The 25,279-nt window shown below is 37.5% G+C and overlaps 1 protein-coding gene across 1 annotated transcript; it reads right to left on the reverse strand.

The window, feature by feature from the left end:
- Positions 1-4,371: 4,371 nt before the first annotated feature.
- glud1b (glutamate dehydrogenase 1b) lies at positions 4,372-24,472 on the reverse strand. The gene is made up of 13 exons (XM_079801000.1): positions 23,833-24,472; positions 18,508-18,588; positions 18,276-18,331; positions 17,034-17,097; positions 14,656-14,750; positions 10,436-10,615; positions 8,351-8,488; positions 8,105-8,242; positions 7,927-8,007; positions 7,721-7,844; positions 6,914-7,005; positions 5,771-5,833; positions 4,372-5,420 (listed from the first exon to the last, which is right to left on the reverse strand). The coding sequence occupies exons 1-13, from the start codon at positions 24,227-24,229 to the stop codon at positions 5,301-5,303; spliced, it is 1,629 nt and encodes a 542-aa protein (XP_079657126.1). The 5' UTR covers positions 24,230-24,472; the 3' UTR covers positions 4,372-5,300.
- Positions 24,473-25,279: the final 807 nt, after the last annotated feature.

Genomic DNA, 25,279 nt, shown 5'->3' on the forward strand with positions numbered 1-25,279 from the left:
ACTGATGTTTGTTCTGTTGTTTTTCCCACCAAAATTATGTCACTTCCTGGAGGGCAGGAAGTGACATCAAGCACTTTTTGCTAAGACAAGCACTGACAACCATAAACATTTACAATGTTATTCAGATAGTTTGTTTCTGCCGATTCTGTAGATTTCGGTCAAATGCAGGCTATTTTCGCTGTGTATAAAACATACAATACGCTTCAAATGATTACTCGTATAGGCTATATGCACTAGCCTACATTAATGACAAGATGATCTAGCTGTTATATACAGCAGTAGTTCTCCCCGCCACCATGTTTAAAGATTATGGCATGCATGGCCATCTCTGGAATTTGGGTATCAAAATTATTTCCGAACTTCCCAGTGGTAAACACGACATCAGAAGGCCTAGGAAACTCCTATTTACGATAATTCCGATAGCACGTGAAGGCAGCAAGACTATATTGGACCCCACTTCACATTGGAGGTTTATGTTCCTTTGCACGTGAATTTCAACAAATCCACCAAACATAAACACATTCTTTAGTATCAAAATACATGACAGAAAAAAACATTAGGAAAATGATTTCAGATGCTGTAAATCTCACAAACCAAACAGCGTAAAAACACCAACAGCTTGGCTTGACTCATTTTGCCTCATAATAAATTCTTCAGCTGCTTCCATTATGAGTCACGCAACCCTGTATTCTCCGGCAACAACAGTTCAAACGTGTATTTCCTGTACTACAATAGTAATGTGTCCGATGCCATGCCCTGATTAAAGTACAAACACTATACTTCTGATCCTGAGGGGTTACTGTTGAAGTTAAACGCCTTGTTTTAGCAATTAAATGGGTTTATGAAAACACTTTCCCCAGCTCTGAATGCTCATTTTTGCGGACATGGAGTGACAGAGATAAAGAATGCTAGAAAGGCGGATGATTTTGAGTGGGTGTTCCTCCTTTGGGGTGTGTGTAAATATGTTAAACAAAACAGCCTATAAATACAAGTGTCTCTGATGCACATGCACAGTTCCTGACTGACATCAAGACACGAAACATGGATAAGCATGTGGACCAAGTAATCGATAAGGCTGGTAAGTAAGAAACATATTTTATAACCTTTTTGTTCATTGCAAGGTTGTAACCTGAAATTGATGCCTGAAAACCAATGTCATTTAGTTGTGGCGCATGCTAGTCATTTCTGTAATTTACAGCTAACCTTACCTAACATGTACAGACAAGATCATTAACATTAACTTTCATCAGCTGGCGTGGCCAAAGAGAAAGTTGGAGCAATGATCGGAGGAGACAAGAAAAAGGCAGGAGGTGCAGGAGGTGCAAAAGACCCGAAAGCGGGAGGAGGTAATATTTTACTTTTCTTTTAAAAAGAGCCCCAGGGAAGATAATCTTAAACTCTTCCACTACCATATTCATCCAGTTCAACTCTCTGATCAACACATTCTGTCTGTGTAGGCGTTGGCGATATGTTGAGCGGCGTAGTCGGCAAAGCTGCTACAGACTCTGCAGCTGATCAGGCATTGAGCTTTGGGAAGGGCCTGCTCAAGTGAACCTGAATACTTTGAACATGAACTCTCACTCTCTCACTCACTCATCGCTGTATGCTAACTGGACCCATCTCAATTATCTTCTAACTTTCAGAGCTGCACATTTTGTCATCTAGAAAAGGTGATGTCTGAACCAGATAACTTTCTGTTTTGCAGTACCTTTTTGAGCTCTGTAACTTAATTTTTTTTAAAGTTATTTGTATAAAAAGCACTTTCAGAAATAAATTATGAAAATAAATGAATATATGAAAGTAGGTTAATTATTATTTAGACAATGGCAATAAAATAACAGGATGCTTGATGAAAATAAAGAACTGAAGAGCCATTGCTCAGTTAGTGTTTGAGTTTGAACCGGTTCAAGTTCATTTATTTTACATTATATGATTTTAATTTCAATATTATTTTAACCATCTTTTGAAATGTTTAAAGTTATTTCTGTTATTTTGTCAAACAGGATGTCGTGTTTTAAAATGAGAAAAATAAAGAATCAATAAAATCCATTGCTAACACTCACTGATGTTTGTTCTATTGTTTTCCCACCAAAATGATGTCACTTCCTGGAGGGCATCCAGGAAGTGTTATTAAAGGTGCAGTATGTAATTTTTTTGGCTGTACTAGAGCAAACATATCATATATTTGCAAATATTTAGGAAGTTCCAATACTTGTGTCTCCAAAAAACAATGCTAAATATCCGTTTTTGTTTTGGTCTGTGTGATTCTGTCTATTGCCAATTTACCCAATAGTATTTTGACTCCCGGGGATGCTATTTGGCACAGCGTTGGAAGCAAGTAAACAAATTAAGTCAGAGATTGTAGATTCTACCCAACCTAAAAAGCTTTAGAATCGATCTTTCTAAAAAGTTTTAATTCCTCGGCATATTAAAACATGTATACATTTAACAACTCATCAACTTAAAGCTCAATTGCCTTCAAACTTCGAGTCTGAAGAGAAGGGGTCGGGAGAAACAACGCTCTCCAATATTTTGAATTTGGATTGCAGTACCGCTTTCAACCACTAGCTGTTAATATTACCAAAGTCCCTTTAAGTCAAGACAAGTCATTTCACTCGGCGGCCATCTTTGAAATGCTCTCGGGCATGCAAGTGCAGCTCCTATCGCTTTGAATGGGGAAACATCAAATTCTCCAAAACTGTTCGCAAAGCTTATGATTCAATTTCATATTTGAAATCACCAATGAAATCCTTCTCATAAATTGTTTCTAAACACTCAAATCATGACCAAAATTTTTCAGCCTGGACAAAGCTAATGCGAATCTGCAATCCTAAACTATAGCAATTAGAGTTTCTAACGGCAGCTGCAGTGATGCGATGACTTTACTAATCAACGATTGGTGCTTTCATTTAGAAGGCGGGGCTTATTCACCATATTGGGCATTGCACTTTCTCCCAATCATAAGTAATCAGAGTGCACCGTCTTCCTATATAGAAAGTCTTTGATATTGCTGCACCTTTAACTCTTTCCCCTCCATTGATGGAAATTTACGGTTTTCCGTGTTTTCACTGATTTCACTGGGTTATATGGTATCCTCCATCTATGTTTTGATCATAGTTCTGAATCAGATCCAGATGTAGTCTTTGTGAACAAAAAGCTGAGAAAAAGGTGTTTTTGTCAATGTTAAATTAAAAATAGAATGCATAAAAAGGTATTAAAAATATTTGATTAAAAAAAGATGGACGGTCAGACGGTCCTGTCTGTCCGAGGTGGGAACCTGTGGAATAGTCTTCCTCTGACACTGAGAGAATGCCCTACATATAGCTCGTTTAAAGTCCAGTTGAAAAAATGGTTATGGGCAAACCAAAGTGTTACACATTAGTGAGTATGTTGTATGCGATTTTAATTTTTGTATTTCGTAATGTGTACATGGATGAGTGTTTGTGAAGCTGAATGAATTTTTGAGTCTTATGTGAATATTGTTTATAGGACTTTTGATAACTTTGATAAACGATGTACTTTATATAGATGTAAATTTTATTTCTATAATGTTTTTGTGACCTGTGTGATCTTAGCCCGTGGGACTACGGATGGAAATTAGCCTTTGGCTACAATCCGGCATGTTTACATGCATGTATTCCATGTTTTTTCATTAACATGCACTGTCCCAATCAAATAAATAAATAAATAAAATCAATAAATAAATTAAGCTTTTTTCTAAAAGCAAATTATGCAAATGGCTGGGAACTTTTTTGAAAAACGCTGGCAGGGAAAGACTAACCAAAATGCTGGTTTTGGTTAGTTAAGAGGATATTGGACTACCTTTTAAAAATATGGTGTGTTCGAGTCATGTTAGACAGATCATATTTACGAGTTTAATACACATGAACGACACCAAAAATTAAAAGGTAAGATTTACTCAGGATTTTCTTTGAGCCACATATTTAATAATTTTGTTATCATTTATATAAAATATGAACTATTATTTTTATTTATAGTAAAACTAGCCATTGAATGGCCAAAATAGTATTGAACCAATTACAAAAATATAATGATTCTGTTTACAGAATCAACCATAAACATTCACAAAAAAAGAAAAAAAAGAAATGCCTCATCTATCAGTTGCCAGCTAGTTAGCAATAGTGGCTCCAACCAAAGTATCATTATCATTTCACAAAAGTCTGTTCATTTCCCTTAAAATATTGAAATTGTTGTGAAATATTTTAATTGATTGAATATCCTAATTATGATTTATAATGGGAATGTGAAAATTAACAACATGCTGAAGACTAATTCATTCATGTGGTAATGCAGGAATGTTAGTATTGCGGTGACACAGAGAAATAGATACAAAATACAACAGAAAATAAATTATGATAGTTTATTTTATTCTCAACAAAAAGGCAATATAAATGTCCAAAACATAGTTCCAGATATGGGTGCAGATAAGCTTGGTGAGCATCTACCTGCTCTCGTTTAAGCGCAAGTGTCCCAGGCCCTCTAGGTTTAATATTATCCACACGCAAACAACTAGCAGATCTCTAAAAGTTATGGGGTATGAATTGTCGGATACAAAAAAAAAAGAAAGTCTGTACCTAAATGTACTGCACATTGTTAGCTAGAACTAGATCATTACATCTCTAGGCCAAAACATGGATGGGTTTCCCTTTGTGTGATGCATTACATGAATTATGGTGAAAAAGAAAATAATTTCTCTGAGTATAAAACTCCTGCTCACAGGTGTAAGGCATCTTTAACGCTCTTCATCATCTACTGTAGCAATAACCATGTAGAAATGGTTTGCAACACCGAACAATAAGAATAAAGTAAATAAAAACTACCGCAACATGACAGAGGACAAAAACGCAGAGATATGTTGAAGTGATATTTTGAGAGAGGAAGCCAAGGCCAATATGACAAATCAACATACATTTAAAATCAGCTGCATTTGAAAAGGACCACGCTAGCTTAACACTGATCAATACAAAAATCAGGGACAAAATAAACAAGTTGCAACAAGAAACACTTGAGGAACCGGAATATTGGTGCCTGTTTGTTTCGAGACCACATCATATACAGCAAAGCAGTGAAACCTGCAGCCTCAGAACAGATTAAACCGCTCTATAGTTCTCAAATTCATTAGGACGGAGATTTTGGGATATGACAGTGTTATAATAGAGGAGATGGGGGGGGGGGGTTAGGCTGAAGTAAATTCTCATATATTAAAAGGGTTGTGGAGGGGGAATCGAAAGGTTTATGGATGCTTTTGTCTTCTTTTTGATAAGGGAATTGTGGGTAATTTATGTAAAGGTCAGGCCAGCCTCACTGTACACCTTGAAGACCTTCTCGATGGCATTGACGTAAGCCGCCGTCCTCAAATCCAAGCCCAGGTTGTACTTGTTTGCCGTGCGCATTATTTGCTGCAAAGGAAAATATTACACCATGAATACAGGTCTGACAACATTAAAGCACATTTACAAAGCAGAAAGAGCATCAGTAAACATTAACATCTGTGCAATGGGCGAGGTGGCTTTCTTTGCATGGTGATCATATCGCACAATGCTAAAATGTGCCTGAAGCCAGGGCGTAACATGTATTTTTACCACCACACGACGACACAACGCTGTAAAAAGCAGCTGAGGTGGAGTAAAGGGAGGTTCCTGCTCTACCTGGTGTTGTTTTACAGGCAGAAACTGAGTGGTTCTATGGGCGTCAGCTTCAGCATGTATAATGGCCTTCAAAACTCTTCATTGACATTAAAAGAACTTACCCTGGCCGACCTCTCCATGGTGTAGGCAAGACCAGAGTGCACAATGTCCTTCTCAGAGGCGCCCTGTGTCAAACACAAACACATCACATCAATGCACAAATATGACACGAGGGTTAAGAATTGCTGATCTTGAAGAGCACTCTAAGGCTTTGTTCACAAGGCACATAAATCAATTAAATTTGGTTTCAAATCCAATTTTTAGGACTGAAATCAGATGTGTATATGCGTGTGTGTGTGTGTATACATACAATTTTTATATATATGTGTGAAGACTTCAGATGCAAAGCCTCCAAGTCCGTCTAACGTTTTTCTTTAAAATTAGGATTTTTGTCAGCCTATATGTATAGGTTTCTACCCAAGCACCAGTACTTCTGAAAGGGCTGAGGCTGGGATTTTAAGGGTTTGAAGTGAAAGTATTTGATGAACGTATACTATGTGTGGAGAGCATTCACAGATACATTTGCAGATTTTCTCACAAGTTCATTTTAAGACATTATTTAACTAATTTAAGACTCCTAATATGACAATACTCGACAAAACTGGCATTTTGCCAAAATTCTCGTGTTATTTTTTTGTTCAAGAGTGAAAGAGAACTCTATGTGTGCACGAGACTGGCGCGCGTGTCAGGGTGTCCCTCGACTAGCTCCCTATAGCTTCCTAGGTGGTGAATCAGTATATCGTGTACATGAATGTGGACGACTCCCTGATCAGTGCCCTGACTACTGAGGAGCGGATTGAGTCGCACCCACACAGACAGGACATTGACATACAGCGCGTTCTCTTGTGTCTTGTCGTGCTTAGATTGTTTAAAAGCATTTACATGAATAAGAGCGTGATCATAATGTAACGCTGGGCAAAAATTTATATCAAAACAGACGCTGCGTTAAATATTTTTAATGAGTTAAACTGAAAAAAAGAATTGCCTGCGTTAACGCGTGCACTAATATATATATATAAAAACATTTTAAGTATGTATGTATGTATGTATGTATGTATGTATGTATGTATGTATGTATATACACACACACACACACACATACATACATACATACATACTTTTTGGCTGCTACCACTACAATTCAGTAAACGGATTTGAAATGATTATGCCAAATATGTAAAAAAATGCACGTTATGGACACTCACAGCTACGCGGGCCTGGAAATCAGCGGTGGGGACAATGGGGATGGGGCCGCCCTGCTTTCCAAACTTCCTTTCAAGACTTTCTTGCACAGACACTGAAAGAAAGAACAAAAAATAAACAGGTTGAACATTTATTCAAATTCCCTTCTGCGGTTGTAAGAGTGACATTTAATAAAATGCACAAAAGCACCATTTAAGGGTGTAAATGATCACTATCAATTACAAAGAATACATTTGAAAATGTTTACTTTTGTGCTGCACTGATTTGTGAAATTTATTTATGAAATCACACTGTAATGTTAACAGCCAACTTTACTTCAGTCACACTGACACATCTGTTCAAAAGAAGCTTCATAACTCTGGAGAAGAGCCCTTAATGCAAATTACATTAAGGGCTCTTTTCTTGAAGGTTGTGACATCTGGATGCCAATTTAATTGGTATAACTAAGGAGAGAAAGAGAAGCCATAGAGGGAATATAGGCCAGTACATATAGAACACAAGAGCAGGGGTGGTGCAACCTGTCCTGTAAGAAGCAAATGTCATGCAGGTCTGTCTGCATGCCAAGAAAAAGTGCCAAAAGGGAGGGAGTGAGGCAAGGACAGGGAATCACGAGGTAAAAACGAGAACACGAAGGGAGTTAAAGACAACATTCTGAAGATGCATGTTGGCAGACAATAGCTTTGAATAATGTCTCTGATGCATTCATGATGCACGTTCAGAGCCACCTCTATTGATTCATGCTGCTACTCTTTGAGTGACTGAGTCCGATAGGATGCTGTAGGGCGGCTGGAGGAAGTTTAAACACATACTCAGCAGGTGGTAGTTGGAGTCCCTCTCGTACTTGAAGGTCAGGCGACCATAGCTGACATGGTTCAGGTTTTTCAGCCACTCAAAATAGGAGACTGTGACACCTCCAGCGTTCAGGTACATGTCCTGCACACCAAGAAATAAATTATTCCCATTTCTATTATCCTTAAGCATGACAAATTGAGAGAATATAACAAATTTCTCTTACTGGAATGACCATGACGTTCTTCTCTACGAAGATCTTGTCAGCATCAGGTGTAGTGGGACCATTAGCACCCTCAGCAATAATCTGAATCCACAAAAAGATCACATTTATATATGTTCAGCATGGGTAAAGGGCATTTAAACATTTCGAGCTCAACTGGATGATGCTGTTGATGTCAGACCTTAGCTTTGATATTGTGAGCATTCTTCCTGGTAAGCTGTTTCTCTCCAGCCGCAGGGATGAGGATATCACACTGAGCTTCCAGAATGTTTCCCTCATACGGCTGAGCGTTGGGGAAGCCCACAATGGTACCATGTTGCTGAAGACAAAAGCACAAATATATTCAGAAATCAGTTCAAGTACAGAAAGAAGAGCAAATTCTCACTAGAGTTTCAGAAAAGCGATTGTAAATGGACCCTTAACTGACCAGTTTGTAGTCCTCCAGCTCTTTGGGGTCCATGCCGTTGGGGTTCCAGATGCTGCCGTCGATCTCAGCAATTCCCACACATTTGGCACCATAACGGTGAAGGTAACGCATGGAATGCAGACCCACATTACCGAAACCCTGCATGACAGGACAAGAAACTAGGTGAAATTGTGATTAAAACATAATTTTTGTGTGTGTGTGGAAGTGGAGCCCCCGTGTGGTTTGATTTAGCATACACTAGCTCTAGCATTGGCTCTAAATAGAGTGGGGCAGGGATGACGTCAAAAACCGGAAGACTTATTCGCCACTGGATCCCTCAAAATTTTCCTATGAGGTTTTTCAATTGATGAGTAAAATAAGGTCTGTGGTAAACTTGATGATACTTTGCTCTAAAATGTAAACTACACACACCCAATATTGAAAATGCAAACTGTTTTTTATTAATGTTAAAAATCGTATGTAATCAAAAAAATAAGCAACTAGATAAGGTGTGTGTAATTTACGTTGCAGAACAATACATTTATGTTCACAGCAAACCTTATTTTAATAAAATTTATAAAACCCCATAAGAAAATCTCAAGGAACAGGCAGCGAATAAATAAATCAAACTCAACTCCAAATTAAAATGCTGGAAAACATGTAAAACCAAGATGCAAACTAAATATTTCTTCATAAATTATAGTAAAAACGAATAAATAATGAAGTAAAAAAATATGCCCCCCCCCCCCCCCCCCCCCTTAATAACTGTTGTTTTTAAATTGAAGAGCATATAGTTCTTGAAACTTAAATCACAAATCATTTTGCGACTTCATAATATAATACTATAAATACTCCTAGTTTCAGTTTATACAAAAAGATTGAAAATATGCAACTTTGTCATAATTACAGCACAAATACTTGAATATCTGGGAGCCTTTGAATATTTTACTGGACAATGGGGTCAAAAAGGTTGAGAACCACTGCTCCAAAATGTTTGTCTTTGCAAGATTTTCACCACATAAAAAGGTATTTCAGGCAAATTGTCATGTGCATGTTGAAAGGGGAAATGCATATGGCTGCTCACACTACAAAAGGACAAACGGGAAGCAGTCATACTAAGTCAGCGCAACATAATTATGTAATAAACTCTCTCCCGAGGCTTAGATTCATAATAATGAGGCTCTCTCTTCTCTGCACTGCACTAAATCCATGACACGTGACAGCATCTTCTCTTGTCTTCTCGCTACACATGCCAGTAAATCTTTAAAAAGAAATGTAATTTCGTGAGACGGTAATCCCAGAGCAACAGCTGATGAGAATCCCCTCCCCCAGCAGTCTGGGCTCCATGGATTGATTTTAGGAGTTTCGACCACATTGTGGTTAAGACTGAAATTCATCAGAACCCAAAGACTCTGACAAAACTACTTTCGGTTTTATTTGCAAGGCTCTAAATCTTAATCCTAGAGAATAAACCAGCAAGTTCATAGTAAAATCAACAGATTTCACAGCTGTAATGGAGAGTAGTGATTTGCTGTATCTGCTGTGGGATTCTCACGGCACATGACTTCAAAGGAACTGAGATGTACTATATGTTGACATATGACTGACTCTTCCCTTTTTGTGTAAAACTGATATTTAGTCAGCATTTTAGGCTGTCACTGTGTTATTTCAGCCCAAAATTTTAATTCTGTAATCATTTACGCACCCTTGTGTTGTTACAAAACTGGAATAACTTTCTTACGTGCAACACAAAAGTAGGTTTGTATAATTTTAACAATGCTTTTTCCATAAAATGAAAACATATTTTGACCAGGGGCAGTCATGTTCCTAAAATAACAAAAATAGTCCAAATTTTGCACAATATTAAAAGGATTCTGAAGTCATACGACAGCTTTATGTAATAAACATTTTAGGTGACATCAGCCTTTTTCATTTTTTTTTAGCTCGACAGTTCCTGGTTATACGCTTTCACTGTATGAAATAGAGCATTTTACTCTACCAGTGAGGTTTTATTGTATAGAAAAACTATTTGCCAATTATCCAAACATAGTAAAAAAACTAGTTACTGTCAGTTTATCCTCTTCAAATGGCCCTCTATGTATGTACCTGAATAATAAAGGTTTTGTCAGCAAATCCAGGGGTCAGGCCCAGTTTGCTCATGTAGGAGGCTTCATTGATGAAGTTCTCAATGCCATGGAAGACTCCACGACCAGTGGCTGAGATTCTGCCGTGGATTCCACCCTGGCTAATGGGTTTACCCGTCACACAGGCGTGGGCATTGATATCCTACAGAAACAGAACAGAAACAATTATTAGTGCATTATGCTTTCTACCACAGCTACACATATAGTTAACCAAAACTTTAAAAAAAACACAAACAAAAATAAATAAATAATATATATATATATATATATATATGTGGTTTTTAACTTTTTTTATACATGCATGTGTGTGTATTTATATATACACATAATAATTATACACAGTACACACACATATGATGTAAACAAACTTTTATTTTGGATGCAATTAAATCACGATTAATCGATTTGACAACACTTTTTTTTTAAATTTCAGTTAGTCACAGAGACAACATTTCCCATTTACTTTATGTACCAAAATAAATCGATCCATCATAAAAGATATCCACACGGCTCCAGGGGGTTAATAAAGGCCTTCTGAAGCGAAGTGGCGCGTTTGTGTAAGAAAAATAAGCATATTTAAAAATAGACTAAAATAGCTTCCGGTGGTCAGCAGTGCACGAGTCGACTTGCGCTAAAAGAGTAACCCCCGATGCTAAGTTTTGTTTCGCTCTATCCTCTGCACTTCTGCGTTCATCAATATTAATGTGTCAAGTGTCAAGGGTTACTATTTCGTCGTAAATCGGTGCGTGTGGCAATCAACCAGAAGTTAGCTATTTTATACTTACACAAACGCACCACTTCGCTCCAGAAGGCCTTTATCAACCCCCCGGAGCTGTGTGGATGTCTTTTATGATGGATAGATGCAATTTTATGGACTTCAAAAAAAGTCAATGCCTTTATAATGCTTGGATTAGCCAGAACTTTTTTAATATAACTCCGAAGAAGAATGTCATATACACCAAGGATGACTTGAGGGTGAGTAAATCATGGGCTAATTTTAATTTCTGTGTGAACTAACCCTTTTAGTACACATTAATGTGAAACCATTAATGGAACGCCATCAGTTCCAATATTTTGACCAGTTCTGAAAAAAAAAAAAAAAAAAAAAAAAAACGTTCTTGGTTTTCAACTCCGTACAGTCAACAGTGGTTGGCTGTAGGACAAGGACAACATGTGATGCACCGACAATCCAGAGTTCTTGGATTGATGTGAAGAGATCACATCACGCTGTCGTAAGGGTATGTGAGAGGGGTCACAGACCAATCGCAGCTTGCAATTATCCCCAAGGGCAGCTACTGTAACCCTATTTATGTCATTGAATGAGGAAACGGCAACAAGATGTGCTCTACGCACAGATGACGCACAACAGCGAGTAGACCAGGGCAGAGGTCACTGCAGGGGACGGACAACAATATAAAACAACCTAATTAACCTCCAGACAAGTGCACACAAAGATAAATGTAAAAAAAAAAAACGTATTTGCGATCAAATCATATGCACCATAATAATCAAACATCTGAAAGGCTGAGAGGGGAAATCAAAGCATCTCATTACTGCTGAACATTCCATCAACATGATTTGCATGCCTGAGTCGAGTTTATTCAACGTTCCCCTCGACTGCCGCTGTGCACAAATCTGCTGAGACTGCAGTATTAGTGTGATTAGTGCGATTATTGCCCTTTATAACCTCAACTATATTCCAGTCCTATCAATATTTAACTGTTCCCTGGCAGACAAAGTTTCCCATGCGTCTGAAACTTCAGCTTTGGACCAAGCAACGTTTATTATAGTGAGACCATTTTTAATTTGCCAGAAACCGTTCGTACTGAATATTTCACTGTTCATGCTCAATTCCCCTATTTTTACATTTAGACCAGTGTTGGGTTTTGGCAGTTCATTTACACAACAACAGCGTTTTAGGGGCCTGAAAACACAAACTTTTGAAAATGGGTTTCAAAGTACAAATTAACGATACCATTATCATCTCAGTGTAAACTACAAAAATGTGAATTTATGAAAAGAGTTATTTCATGCGCATGCAAATTAAGTGTTCAGTCCATAGACTGTATAAAAAGATGGACAGCACATCTCCAATTCCTTCCACTGTAGAAAAACTAAGCCAACTTATCCCAGTAACAGTCGTTGCCGATTACGTCACTTGGAGCCCGAGTCTGCACAGTAGTGATCCTGAGGTGGAGCCGGGGTATCAAGGTCCCGCCCACACTCAAAATCGCAAACACTGCTGTCAATCATGAAGTAACATCCTCTTTTTATAGCATCATAACTAACTAACTAAAACCAAACTTAGGTGAAAAAACAAACAATTGAAAATACATCTGCATAATGAGAACTACCTAAAATGACAATGAAATAATGAAATAATTTGAAGTGTAATTGGATTTATTAGTTTGCGTCCCATTCAATTACATGGACAGGGCAGGGTTTATGACCTATACTACAGCCAGCCACCAGAGGGCGATTGCAATTCTTTGGCTTCACTTTTCAGGACTTGTGCAGCACAATTTACAAAGTGACATCACCAACTATTGGGTTGGCATGCATAATACAGCGTGAACAGGGATCCTTTTGACAATGTCTGTATGCGAAAAGAAGGAAAAATGTTTCAGTTTTTAGTACATTGTTGTCGTTTAAACGTATGCTTATTAATGAACTGAAACTATTAAGAATACATTCAATTAAATAAATCCGAAATAAAATAAAAATGCTAGATGAAAAACGTTGAAGTATTAAAATTACTACTAAAACGGAAATATAAATTAAAGCTAAATAGAAATATTAAAAAATAAAAATGAGCACATAAAAATTACAACCTTAAATTAAAATGAAAAATATTAAAATAAAAGCTAATTTGAAATAATACTAAAATTAAATAAATAATACTATACAACTATAAAATAATATTATAATAGTATATAAATAATAGTAAAATAAAACATTTTTGACATCTAATGCTCACTTAAAGTGAATCTTTAAAACACACATTTAATAACACTGTAGAAAGTCATCTTTAGCAATTCTCAAAACAAATATAAATTTTTCATACTGTACATAAATACCTAAATTCACTTATACTTGCAGTATTTAAAACAACTAATTTTAATCTTTAGTGGTTTATTTAGAAAGGATTTTAATTTAATTAATCTTTAAAGCCATTTATTTGTTATGAGCCATTATGTGGAAATAATGATTGGTCATAACTTTAACAACAGATTTTTATTATATAGATTAGATAGATATTAGATATACATCTATAGATATTTTTCTGTGCTTGTAGGACATCTCTTATCTAACATTAACGTTACAGAAAAGGTACTGTTATATAAAATGTATTCTTAGGTCAAGTTGTTTCCAGGGTGCCATTGTGCTTGGATGTGACTGGACTCTTGCCTTGTCCAGCCTGACTTGGCAAAAATCTTGCATCCAAAGACCATTTCCATGTCTTTGCAGGATTAGCAAAGGCTGGATATTGTTTAACACAGTCATTAACCTCCCATTTAAACGTAAAAAAAAACAGAACAAGACATGACCATTCTTTTGTTGCCATGGTGATATTGCTAGTACTGCATTAGGGGATGATGTAACTATAATAAGAGCCCTCTAGGAGAAATAACCCTGACCACAAGCACCATAGCAAATACAGAGACCGAGTGAAAATCTGTACAATGTGACCATTTTTGCAATTTCTGCTTCAGGCATCTTCATACTCCAACTGACTCAGCTGTCATCCAAAATCATATCACGAGGAGGAAAAACACTCCAAAATATGCACATATATAATAAGAAAACAAACTGGTTGCTATTGTCCGTGCAAATAAAGCTGTGACTTATCCATTTATTAGGGCACAAAGGTAAACATTGCACAGTCTGTCGTACAGATAGCATAACACTATCAAAGACAGACAAACAAAGGGTGTAAGGTTCCTGATAAAGCTACGAAAAGATGAAAGATTCACTTCTTAAAGAAGATCTCTGTGGAATATTGTTTTTGTACCTATTGCTCAAATACACATTATGGGATATGCTTTTTAACCTTTCCCTTTTGTTAAAACAGGCTAGGCCTTAATCTACAAGTGATAGCAAGGTAAAAACAGCAGAGTTTTATGGGTATATGGCATGGTTAATAATTTGATAAGGTGTTAGAAGACATGGTCAGTTGCTTACAGTGTGGGCGATAGTGTTAGCATAGGTGTCAGCGATCCAGGACATCTCCCTCTCACCGGTGCTCATGTCAGGGGCGGGTACGTCAATGCCAGGTCCTGAATGGAAAGAATAACGAAGGGAGAGAGGAAAGAGATTGTTTAGAACTTGTCAGCTGTAATTGTGTTATGAATGCAGACGGTGGTCATGTGAGCATCATGAACCACGCTTAATGTACTTAAATATGAATGCTTGATTGTTGGCACATCTCAGGGGGAAATATTTTGGGATGCAATGCAACAAATGATCTGAGTAGGCAGCTTGTGTTGTTTTACTGGAGAGCAGGAGTTTCAGTTCCCACTCTGACGCTGTGAGAGCGGACCACCCTTCCCCCCACACCAGTGCCAGTTGCTTTGGCCAGGGAAAACAGGAAGGCATCCAGATAAACAGCTACGCGGACAGCCTTGCACTCGGAATACATTTCCAAAAACAGCCCCAGAGGGGGCAGGGAGGGGGCACGCAGCTTTTTTTGACAGCACCAGGGTGCTGAAGCTCTTCCGGGTTAAAAGAGCAGGGAAGTTAATATTTCAATGAGAATTTCCTGATACCTCCAGATTTGTTGCAATGCAGTGATATCACAAAACATATCTTATAATGCGTAAGTGATTGACTGTCACAAACATACTATGCACTGTGTTATAATTCAGTTTAGTGAGATCTGCTTTATCTGTTAAGACTATAAACAGAACTATATTTTATAGTATAATATAAATATTTACACTACCATTCAAAAGTTAATGTTTTTAAAATAATCTTATATGCACCAGTGCTAAATAGGAAGTAGTAAAACAGTAAGATATTATAATATTTAATATTGTGATAAAAAAAAAAACCCAGTAAAGTTGCAAGCAGCGATGAAAGGGCCCTCGCTCCTGGTGGCCTCAGGAAAACAGTGAATAGTGGTCGACATTTAAGCATTTAAGCAGGTAAATATAGGAGAAAAATAGCATTTTTATGTGCCACACTTCCTGCTGCCAGCAGGTGGCGCTTTGACTATAACTGAATATTGCCATGTAGATGTCTTCAGGTCAGGACCAGTGTTGCCAACTTAGCGACTGATGTTTTAGCGACTTTTTCAAAAAAGCGACTAGCGACAAATCTAGCGACTTTTTGGACTAACGTCAGCTTCTTTATTTTACAAATGTCGCCAGTACTGTTCTGCGAGCGCGAGGTCTTGCTTTCACCCTGCCGTCACACCTCTCTCTGCGTTTACCCTGTTCAGTGAGTGGCTGTGGCTGAGAGGAGCAGCGCGTGCCGTATTTTTTTTATGGTCTATGTTGAAAACACACAGCAGCTGACAGACGTGAATGAGCGAGCTACACATGGTTGCCACGGACCAATCAAATATCTGCTTCCTTTTGTTTTATATTTAAAGAATTTAGTTTGACCCGTTATGATTTCCATTCTTCTCTTGTGCTTATCCCTTATATTACTCACTATCACAGAGCTTTAGTTCATCCAGGTTCAGACATCTCTCAATTCAGATTGTTAAAAAAACATTTAGTCATTAACTATATCATACTCGTTCTACTGTATGAAAAAAAAAAAAGATATAGGAAATGACAACATATTTATTGGACAGTTGGCTGTATTGTATTATTTTAAAATACAGTATGTGAGCACGGATTAAGAGAGCACATTAGGCAGGCAGAACGCAAGGACGACGCGGTGACGTCACGGATATGCTAATTGACGCATGACGTCATCTAGCGACATTTAACGACTTTTTGGGCAGGCTTTAGCTACTTTCCTTGGAAAAAATTTGGCAACACTGGTCAGGACTGTTATCAAATATGTGAAGTTTAGGGGAGATTGGACATTGCATGCCCGAGTTATGCCTGTTTCATGGTGAAACATCGAACTTTGTCAGGCTGCCATGGACATGCCCTTCAACAAAAAAGCAAGATCTTCACAATTTAACGTTGCAAAGGCCTAGATTAGACTGACCAAATATGATGTTTATCTGATCAAATCTCTAGGAAGAGTTTGTTAAAGTAAGGGTGGAAATGGCAAAAACTGCAAAACTTTTGCAGAGAAAATGTAAAATATTTCACTTTCTGTTGGTTTTCAGATTTTGCTCCAAGGGACTTTTTTGTAGGTATTCGGCTGTTACATGTGTCTACCGAATTTCAGAAGAATAATAATAGACCAAGCTATTCCAATAGGGTCCTCACACTACTGGTGCTCGGGCCCTAATTACAATTACTCCAGTCTTCAGTGTCACGTGATCATTTAGAAACCATTCTAATATGTCGATTTGCTGCTTGTGATTTGCTGATAGTAATATGTCTTATTACTATCAATGTTAAAAACAGTTGTGCTGTTTAATGAATCAAACTCACCAATGAACCCCTTTTTGGCCAGCTCAATGGTGAATCTTCTTGTGATTTTCTCCAACTCATTATCCTGAACAGCACAAAATCAATGTTTTTTCATTGTTTGTTAAATTGATCGATTTTAACATTTTATTATGACATATGACATTATATTATATTATCATAGCAAGTTCACCTATGGAAATAAGTACAGGGTAAAAGTAAACACTTTCACTCCCTTAAAGGGATAGTTCACCCAAAAACGAAAATTTGTTGTTTTTCTGCTTACCCCTAGGGCATCCAAGATGTAGGTGTCTTTGTTTCTTCAGTAGAACACAAATTAAGATTTTTAACTCCAACCGTTGCCGTCTGTCAGTCGTATAATGCATGTGAATGGGGTCTAATTCTATTAGAGTAAAAAAACCATGCACATACAACTTCAAATTAAACCCTGCGGCTCGTGATGACACATTGATGTCTTAAGACACGAAACGTTCAGTTTCTCCGAGAAACCGAACGGTATTTATGCTATTATTTCACCTCATATCAGAAGAATGTCATCAGCACTCCAGACCGCCATAACTTCCTGTGAGTAAGGTCAAAATACCAGCGCGATCATAGAAATATATATGTAAATTCCTCATTCGACCGATCCGCGCAGGCACTTATGAGGCATCTATGTATATATCTATGACCGAGCAGGCATTTTGACCTTACTCACAGGAAGTTATGGCGGTCTGGAGAGCTGATGAAATTAATCTGATAATAGGTGAAATACTGCTCGGTTTCTCGAAGAAACCTATCGTTTCGTGTCTTAAGACATCAATGTGTCGCCACGAGCTGCAGGGTTTAATTTGAAGTTGTATGTGCATGTTTTTTTTACTAGTTTTTTTTACTACTATTAATTAGACCCCATTCACATGAATTATATGACTGACAGACGGCAACTGTTGGAGTTAAAAATAAATTTTTCGTTTTTGGGTGAACTATCCCTTTAAGCAATAAGGTTCAGTAAGAAAACTAACAGAACAACAAAGCGAAGATCTAAAGCTGTACATTGATACATCTTTATATTGTGGACTCCATTATCCAAGACTTCATCCAATCAGGAAGCAAGGCCCATTTAAAAGAGAAAGGAGGACTGATGGCATGAAATGTGTTTCCACTTCATCGAGCCCATGAAAAAAGCAAACACAGCCCACAGACACTATAAAGAGTTATTTCTGGAGCCTGTGTGCTCAGAGTCTATACATGTGTGTTGGAACTTACGGAGTAATTCTTGGGGTTGATTTTCACTCCAGCTTTAGCTCCGCCAAATGGCACATCTAGTAGAAGACAAATTATGTGTAATCTATGAGTTTTTAGAACCAACATAACTCAACGGCTTATTAGAATAATGCATTTGAGTCTAGGAAAGAGATCTAAAGCACAATTCAGCAATTTACCAAGTGAAAAATTCACCCAAACTAGATGTTGAGGAAAAAACTAAAACAAAGCTTACCCACAACAGCACACTTGTATGTCATCAAAGAGGCCAAAGCTTTAACCTCATCCACGGAGACATCCATGCTGTATCGGATACCTGAAAAAGAAAAGCAAAAGGACCCATGAAACTGGACTTAATCACAGCCATTAGAAAGAGTCAATTGGTTACTAAAGCCTCGGCAGATCTTTCCTCTACCGACTAATGAGGATCAAACACCATGAACACACACAATGGGCTTAAACAAACAGACACTCTGAAGCTATACAGACTCTTGGCCGGTGGTGCTAGCTGTGTCTTCATGCTGAATTGACTGAAGATAAACAGGACAGAATACGACAAGATGTCGTCAGACTTAATGAACGGCTCACTTTTTGCGTATAATTAGACAAGAAAACACATGTAAGACTAGATACATTTCAAACAATGCAGTTTAGTAATAAACCAAGCTTAGACCATTTTGAGACTTTTACATGGGTTCACCAGTTCATGTTTCTAAAGGACACAGGTCACCTTTTCCAGCTATGCAGCTAAAAAAAAGCTCAACTTCTGTGCTCTAGTCACGCTCCGTTAGAACAGGTGCTACCATTACTTCCTTCTAGAGACTCTGGCGCCTTGTATTGGTTTCCTAAATCCAGCATGGACGTGACCTCAAAGGACACAAACCATGTGTCCTATAATGTAACAATGATAATACTGTAAAAATGGGTTAATAGTTGAACAGCAATGAAGGAATCAGGTCCGCAAGCAGATCTTCTTTATCACTTATCGGTGTAATCAAAGGGACACATTTAAATGCGTGCAACATTTAGTGTTGCACAACAAATTTACGAAATCCAGTCATTCCTATTTGAAGTTTAAGGTGAGAGCAAAAAAACGTTTCCCAAGCAGATTACACTCATGCAGAAAACTGCTTGATTTGAAAGTGACTTCTGTTTCTGTTTATGCTATTGACAATCGACAATGTAACCCGTTTTTGCATACAAAATTCCATGTGACCACACCTTTATAATGCATATGTGTTGCATTGGACCAATGCATTTCCATTTATTCATGGTTGCTGTATATTCACTATAATAATGTAAATGTAATGTCACGCAATTTTAGAATGATCTTATATTTCCAGGTTGTACAAAAGGACAGTACAAACTATCAAAATATACACAAGATAAAAGGGAAAACCTGGAAGTACATAATGTCCTGTCTGACCTAGGGAAGTAAAGGGTATCTGAATGTCATCTGTGCCGGGGGAGTCCTGTGTATTTGTGAGTATGTGTGTGTGTGTGTGTGTGTGTGTGTGGAGGCTGTACTGACTCAGGCTGCATCATAAATCTTGATTGATAGTGTGAAAGAGTGTGTCGGTCTCACACCCAGGCGGATGTATCAAATCTCTTTTACAATTAACATAAATGACACACTGCCGTTCTGCAAAAGCAGTGGGAAATGAGACTGGGAATAATTAGTGATATTGAATGACTGATTTGGTCACAATGTTTCTGTAAATGCAGAGGAGGATGTTTGGCCCAAACGAGTGATATTATGTGCTATAATGTTTACTCATATTTCACTTTCATAATACTAGTGAGAAAACTGCCAACATACAGGCCAACAGATATGGAACTAAATCACTGAACATGATGTTTTTTAATTGCTGAAAAAAAAATCAATAAGAAAATCAGCCTCTCTAGGCGTCGTTTTGTCTGCATTTAAAAGCTCACCAGCTGAACAGATGTGTTTTTTTCCGCTATAGCTGAAATGGCCTACACACAGAGGGGAGGGGAAACAGTATGAGAGAGCTGGCAGGGGCTCTTGAATGGAGGAATGACTCAGCACAGATCACCTACTGCATCCAACGAACAGGAGACCTTTCCAGCATCTCCTTCGACTCTGCTTATCAAGCCAAATGTGCTTTATTATAAACAGGATGTGCACTTTCTGCACAAGTCTGACTCACACCATCCTTTTTTTCCCATTACTCTTGCATATAAAGGATACGCGGCCAAAACGTTTCAGATGATCTAGTGATTCTGACGTTCACGTGCATGACTTTGGCTGATGAAACAGATGTTGAAATGCACCGCCATTAGCTCACGGTGTGTTAGTGGAATTGCTCTTGTACTTTGTAATGTGTACCTAATCTTGCTTATTACACATAGATAATGTCAATCGCAGCACTTTTGTCAGTGATAGTCGTTGAGCCACCGAGATCAAGAGTCTGCATCAAATGAATGATTAAAAGTGCTGCAACTGATGTCTACCGTTTTGCTAACTTCTGACACTTGGAAATTAACTACAAACCACCTGAATATGCTAAATGATTCAGAGCGAGCGTTTCTGATTGGCTGGTTCAGATTCATCGTGATTTACCGAAGGTGCTCCATTTTGTGTCTGCCAAGCTGTAAATGGGTCTTTTACCAAAAGCAATTTACGCATGACATTCAAAAATGTAATACATTTGCTAGCCGCCATTGTTTTGCGAAGAGAAAATTATGCATCAAAAGGTTGTGCTGAGATTATTATTAGCACTGGTCTTATCATAATCACATTGATGATTCATTAAAATCGTGACCATATTTATATATATATATGGTTCTGTATGCATTGTTTGTTGTTTGGATTTCGAGATGTGGATGTTGCACTCAATTGGGTAAAAATTATTTGAGAAGTCCGGCATATATTACCAGAGAAAGGTCTGTATTTTTCACTGTAATGCCATTTTTTATTAAACATTACGAGTTAAAAAAGTAAAAAGAAAACAAACATATGCATGGATGAATTCTTCACAATAAGATCTACAACAAACTGTAAACCCTAATGCTCAAAATAATTAATTGGCTTGAGTAGAGCCAACTTAAATGAAACAAATTATTTCAATCCAATTAACTTTTATCAGTATTTAGAAATGTTTCTTTCTTTTGAGTTTACAAAACGTACACATTAAGTAATCTGAATTATTTAATTGTTTGAGTTTTTTGAGTAAATGCTCAAATTAAGTGTTATTTAATTGGGGGGGGGGGGGGGGGGTTGTTTAGTTTTTATGCAATATTAATGTTAAGTGGGAGATTTGGTAGTGTTTAATGTTTTGCTATGCTAATTTAGAAGAGTTTCTGTAATGTGGGTTTGTGGGGGGTTACCATCACGGAGACGAGTAGAGCATGAGCTTGGTTTGAGAACAGATGTGTGTTAAATATTTTATATTGCTGTACTCATTCAGCAATTGCTATGCTGATGCTATCAAAGCATTGTTTTAGCAATTTAGCTAGTTAAAGCTAGCCAAGTTTCCACTACTAAAAATGTTTAAGTTGAGATTACATGATCATTTTAAGTTAAATGTATGAATGAGCTTCCTCAAATATTACAAGTTAAGAGCAATTAAAATGTAAAATTGAATTTCCTAATTTTTTTTTGTTTTGAGTTGAGTTTTGCTGACATATTTGCGTTTACAGTGAGAAAATAGATATGATTAATTTAATTCAATGCCAACTTTAAGTACTATTTAAAAAAGGAAATCAGTACTTTCTGATTGGGAAGCTGTTGCCTTTAAGATTAAGGATTATTACGAACTCACTACAAGAGACAGAAAAACAAGTAAAAAGAGAGAACAACGCATTGCAGCAGAAGATTTTTTTGTCAAACAGACCCTATACTCTTCCATAATTTCATAACGTTGCATGACTGCAGTCACATTAATATCCCTTAACTTATATGCATTAACATGAGAACAAATACACACTGGTGAGTTTTGGTCTCCAAACACTATGTGTAAATGTGAGCAGAGTGATCCTGTCGAGTGACGAGTCAGAGCGCCTGATGAGCCCTACCCCCATATCCACCCTTACAACTCTCTCTCACGATACGTCACCCCACAAATCACCCACAATGCAGTGCCATGATGACATCTCCCCCTCCCACTCTACGACCTCAATCTCTTGATTGACCACAGCTCCTTAAAGTCCGCTGTTAAAAATGAATGTGATTCTGTGGGCCTCACATGATTTACAATGTGGATTACCCATGGGAGTAAACTCCTTCCATTGGAGTATAGACCTTATTCAGAGCAGCGCCATGACAGGTATGAAAGTGAGGCAGTGAGGGATAGACTAACCATGTTTTCAATGGCATACGCTCTATAAAGCTCCTAGATAAGCCATTTTCCACAGCTCACGTTGTCAGCTTTCTTGGAAAGATATTTGTCAGTGTTTCGTCAGCAAAAACACATTAAATAACAGTACAACCTACTTAAGAGATGCATCACAGCCTTGCTTTCATTAAAAACCTCCTTCTTATCAACTAGCACCCAGGTTAGTGTTTATTAACCTAACATGAATGGACCTAACTGAATGACATGAATGATTTGTGTAATGAAAACACACAGTAGACTTGAAACAACTTGTTGCCTTTGTTTGGCATGAGGGTAAAATCAGTTGCAAGTTAGTATAAACAGCAGAAACTGGGCTGTTCACATTAATGACCTACAGTATAAACATGTAAATGTGTTATTCTGAGGGCAAACAGAAACCGCAGATATCAAAACACAAAAAGTAACACTAAAGCCTGATAGTCTTGCTAGGGCCATATCATTTCCCCATTTTATTTAATCTGGAATGCAAAGTTTAGTTAAAAATTATTGACTAATAATACACACAGAAACAAAGGTATCCTACTAATTGTTCCATCAGTACCATTTTTTAACCAGACATGTGAAATTTAAGAATTAAGACAAAAATCTATTATTATTGTAAAGTAAAATATATTTGCTGTAACTCATTAACTTATTATCATTATTGAGGAGAACATACAAAGTGCTGTTGAACTGAATAGCAGGTTGTGATTCAGCCATAGATGTCTTCTGCTAAACTTTTATGAAGTGAAATACTATATTTGGTGAATAGTTTTATATTATACGGTCATGTTCTGTGTTGAATCATTTTGTAAATAACAGTTATTTTTATTTATTTAAAGCTATAAAAACTAAAATGCAAAACAGAATTTGAGAAAAATAAAATGGAATTCGGGGGGGGGTGGGGGGATCCTAAATTCCTGCCAACACTGTGTACATCTGTGCAGGTGCAAGGTGTGTCAATGTGATTTATTATTGACAAGGGACTAGTCAAATCTAGCCAAAGTTTCAAATCGTGCAAACATAAAAAAAGAAAAAAGAAAAGAAAAGGAAAAACAGAATAGTCATTATGCCAACCACAGCCAGCATGGATGTAGCCTACTTGCAACTGCAAACCGAAACTGCTGTGAAACCTCTTGTTGCGGAAAACACATGACAAGCAAACCGATCTGTTATTATGCCTTATTAATAAACAATAATAATAATAAAAATATATATCTTACCTCCCTTGCAGGGAGTTCTGTGCTGGCTGTGTTGTGCCCGATAACCCTCGATAACCTCCCATTCTCCGTTGTCTCTCTTGATGGGGAAGGACACGCTCAGGACGTGGTTGCAGGGCTTGATGATCTTGAGGATCCCCCGCACACGGTGTCTTTTCTGCTCCGGCGTCTCCCGGGTCTTCAGGTCCTCCACCAGCTTGTTTTCGACGATAGCAGCGCCGCGATCGAAGAAGCCCTCCACCATCCTGAAGAAGTTCGGGTCATCTTCCTTGTCAGCGGCGTCGCTGTAGTGACGCACCCTCAACAAAGATGAGGAAGCCGGCAGAGCGGACTCGATGCATCCCGAGGCCAGAGCGTTACCCGCTCCGCGAGTCAGCAGCTCCCCAAAATACCGGTACATGGCGACAAGGTGCTTTGAAACTTACGGTACAATGGAGAAAGAAGAAATTAAAGGATGATGGGTTATCGACGTGGTGAAAAGGGGAAACGAAAAGGGGGGTAAATGAACGAGACGACGGAAGCTCCTGAGCCTGCCTCGTTCAGTGTCAAAGTGACAGCGCTCATGCTGTCTCGCGCTTTAAAAGGCAGCGGCGTGTTCAGAGGAGTCGCGCGAGCAGACGGAGGGTCACTGCGTGTTAGGAAGGAGGAGGAAACGCTCGCGCTACTTTTAAAACTCTTATTCTATCAGCTATATATGATTCATTAATTTATGACATTATTATAAATATTGCTATTGTTTAAGCTCACTTAACATTAACCACTTAAAAAGCCTTCATACATATGTTTCCAAAATGACTTTTCATTTAGAAACATTAATAATGAATATTTTTTATATGAATTGCAATTGCAAATAGTTGTATGTATATATATATATTCAAAAAAACTTAATAGATCCAGAAATAAAAAATAAAATAAAAAGTTACAAAAGAAAAATCAATGTCACGTCAGATGTTTTGATCCTGAGGTAAAAAGATCAATAAAATATGCAGATTAAATCTACTACAATACTGTTAGTCATCTGTTGATGTGTTGCGCAAGAAATAGTTAATTTATTCAAATATTAAATCAAATTTTGCTGGATATTATTATTATTACATTTAAATCACATATGTCCATACACTGTAAAAAAAATATTTATACGTCCCATGGCATGAAATTTTCATTTTATGAGGTATTTCAACATTAATATGAGTTCCCCTAGCCTGAATATTGAATAAGTGGATAGAAATGTTGATCGGTGTAAAACCCATAAATATCCATAATAAAGGCTAGATGTCTTACGGCGGAGTCTCTAATGTCATCACCGACGGCCATCTTGTCACAGGCAGGGCTCTGTGGTACCTGATGATCTGCATGAACACAAATACTCTTATCTCACTGAAATCTTGACGGATTTACAAATGATTTGGTTTCTTACAAACAATATTAACGTGGCTATAATTATGGATGC

Source organism: Gobio gobio (assembly GCF_949357685.1).
Source record: "Gobio gobio genome assembly, chromosome: 20".
Lineage (NCBI taxonomy): Eukaryota > Metazoa > Chordata > Actinopteri > Cypriniformes > Gobionidae > Gobio > Gobio gobio.

Excerpts from the sequence above, each read along its gene's own strand:
- glud1b (XM_079801000.1), bottom strand. The coding sequence starts at position 24,229 with ATGTACCGGTATTTTGGGGAGCTGCTGACTCGCGGAGCGGGTAACGCT. Across the intron at positions 18,589-23,832 it reads CAGAACTCCCTGCAAGGGAG|GTATCCGATACAGCATGGAT; the intron begins GTAAGATATATA and ends TTTCTTTTTCAG. Across the intron at positions 7,845-7,926 it reads AGAACGTCATGGTCATTCCA|GACATGTACCTGAACGCTGG; the intron begins GTAAGAGAAATT and ends CTTGGTGTGCAG.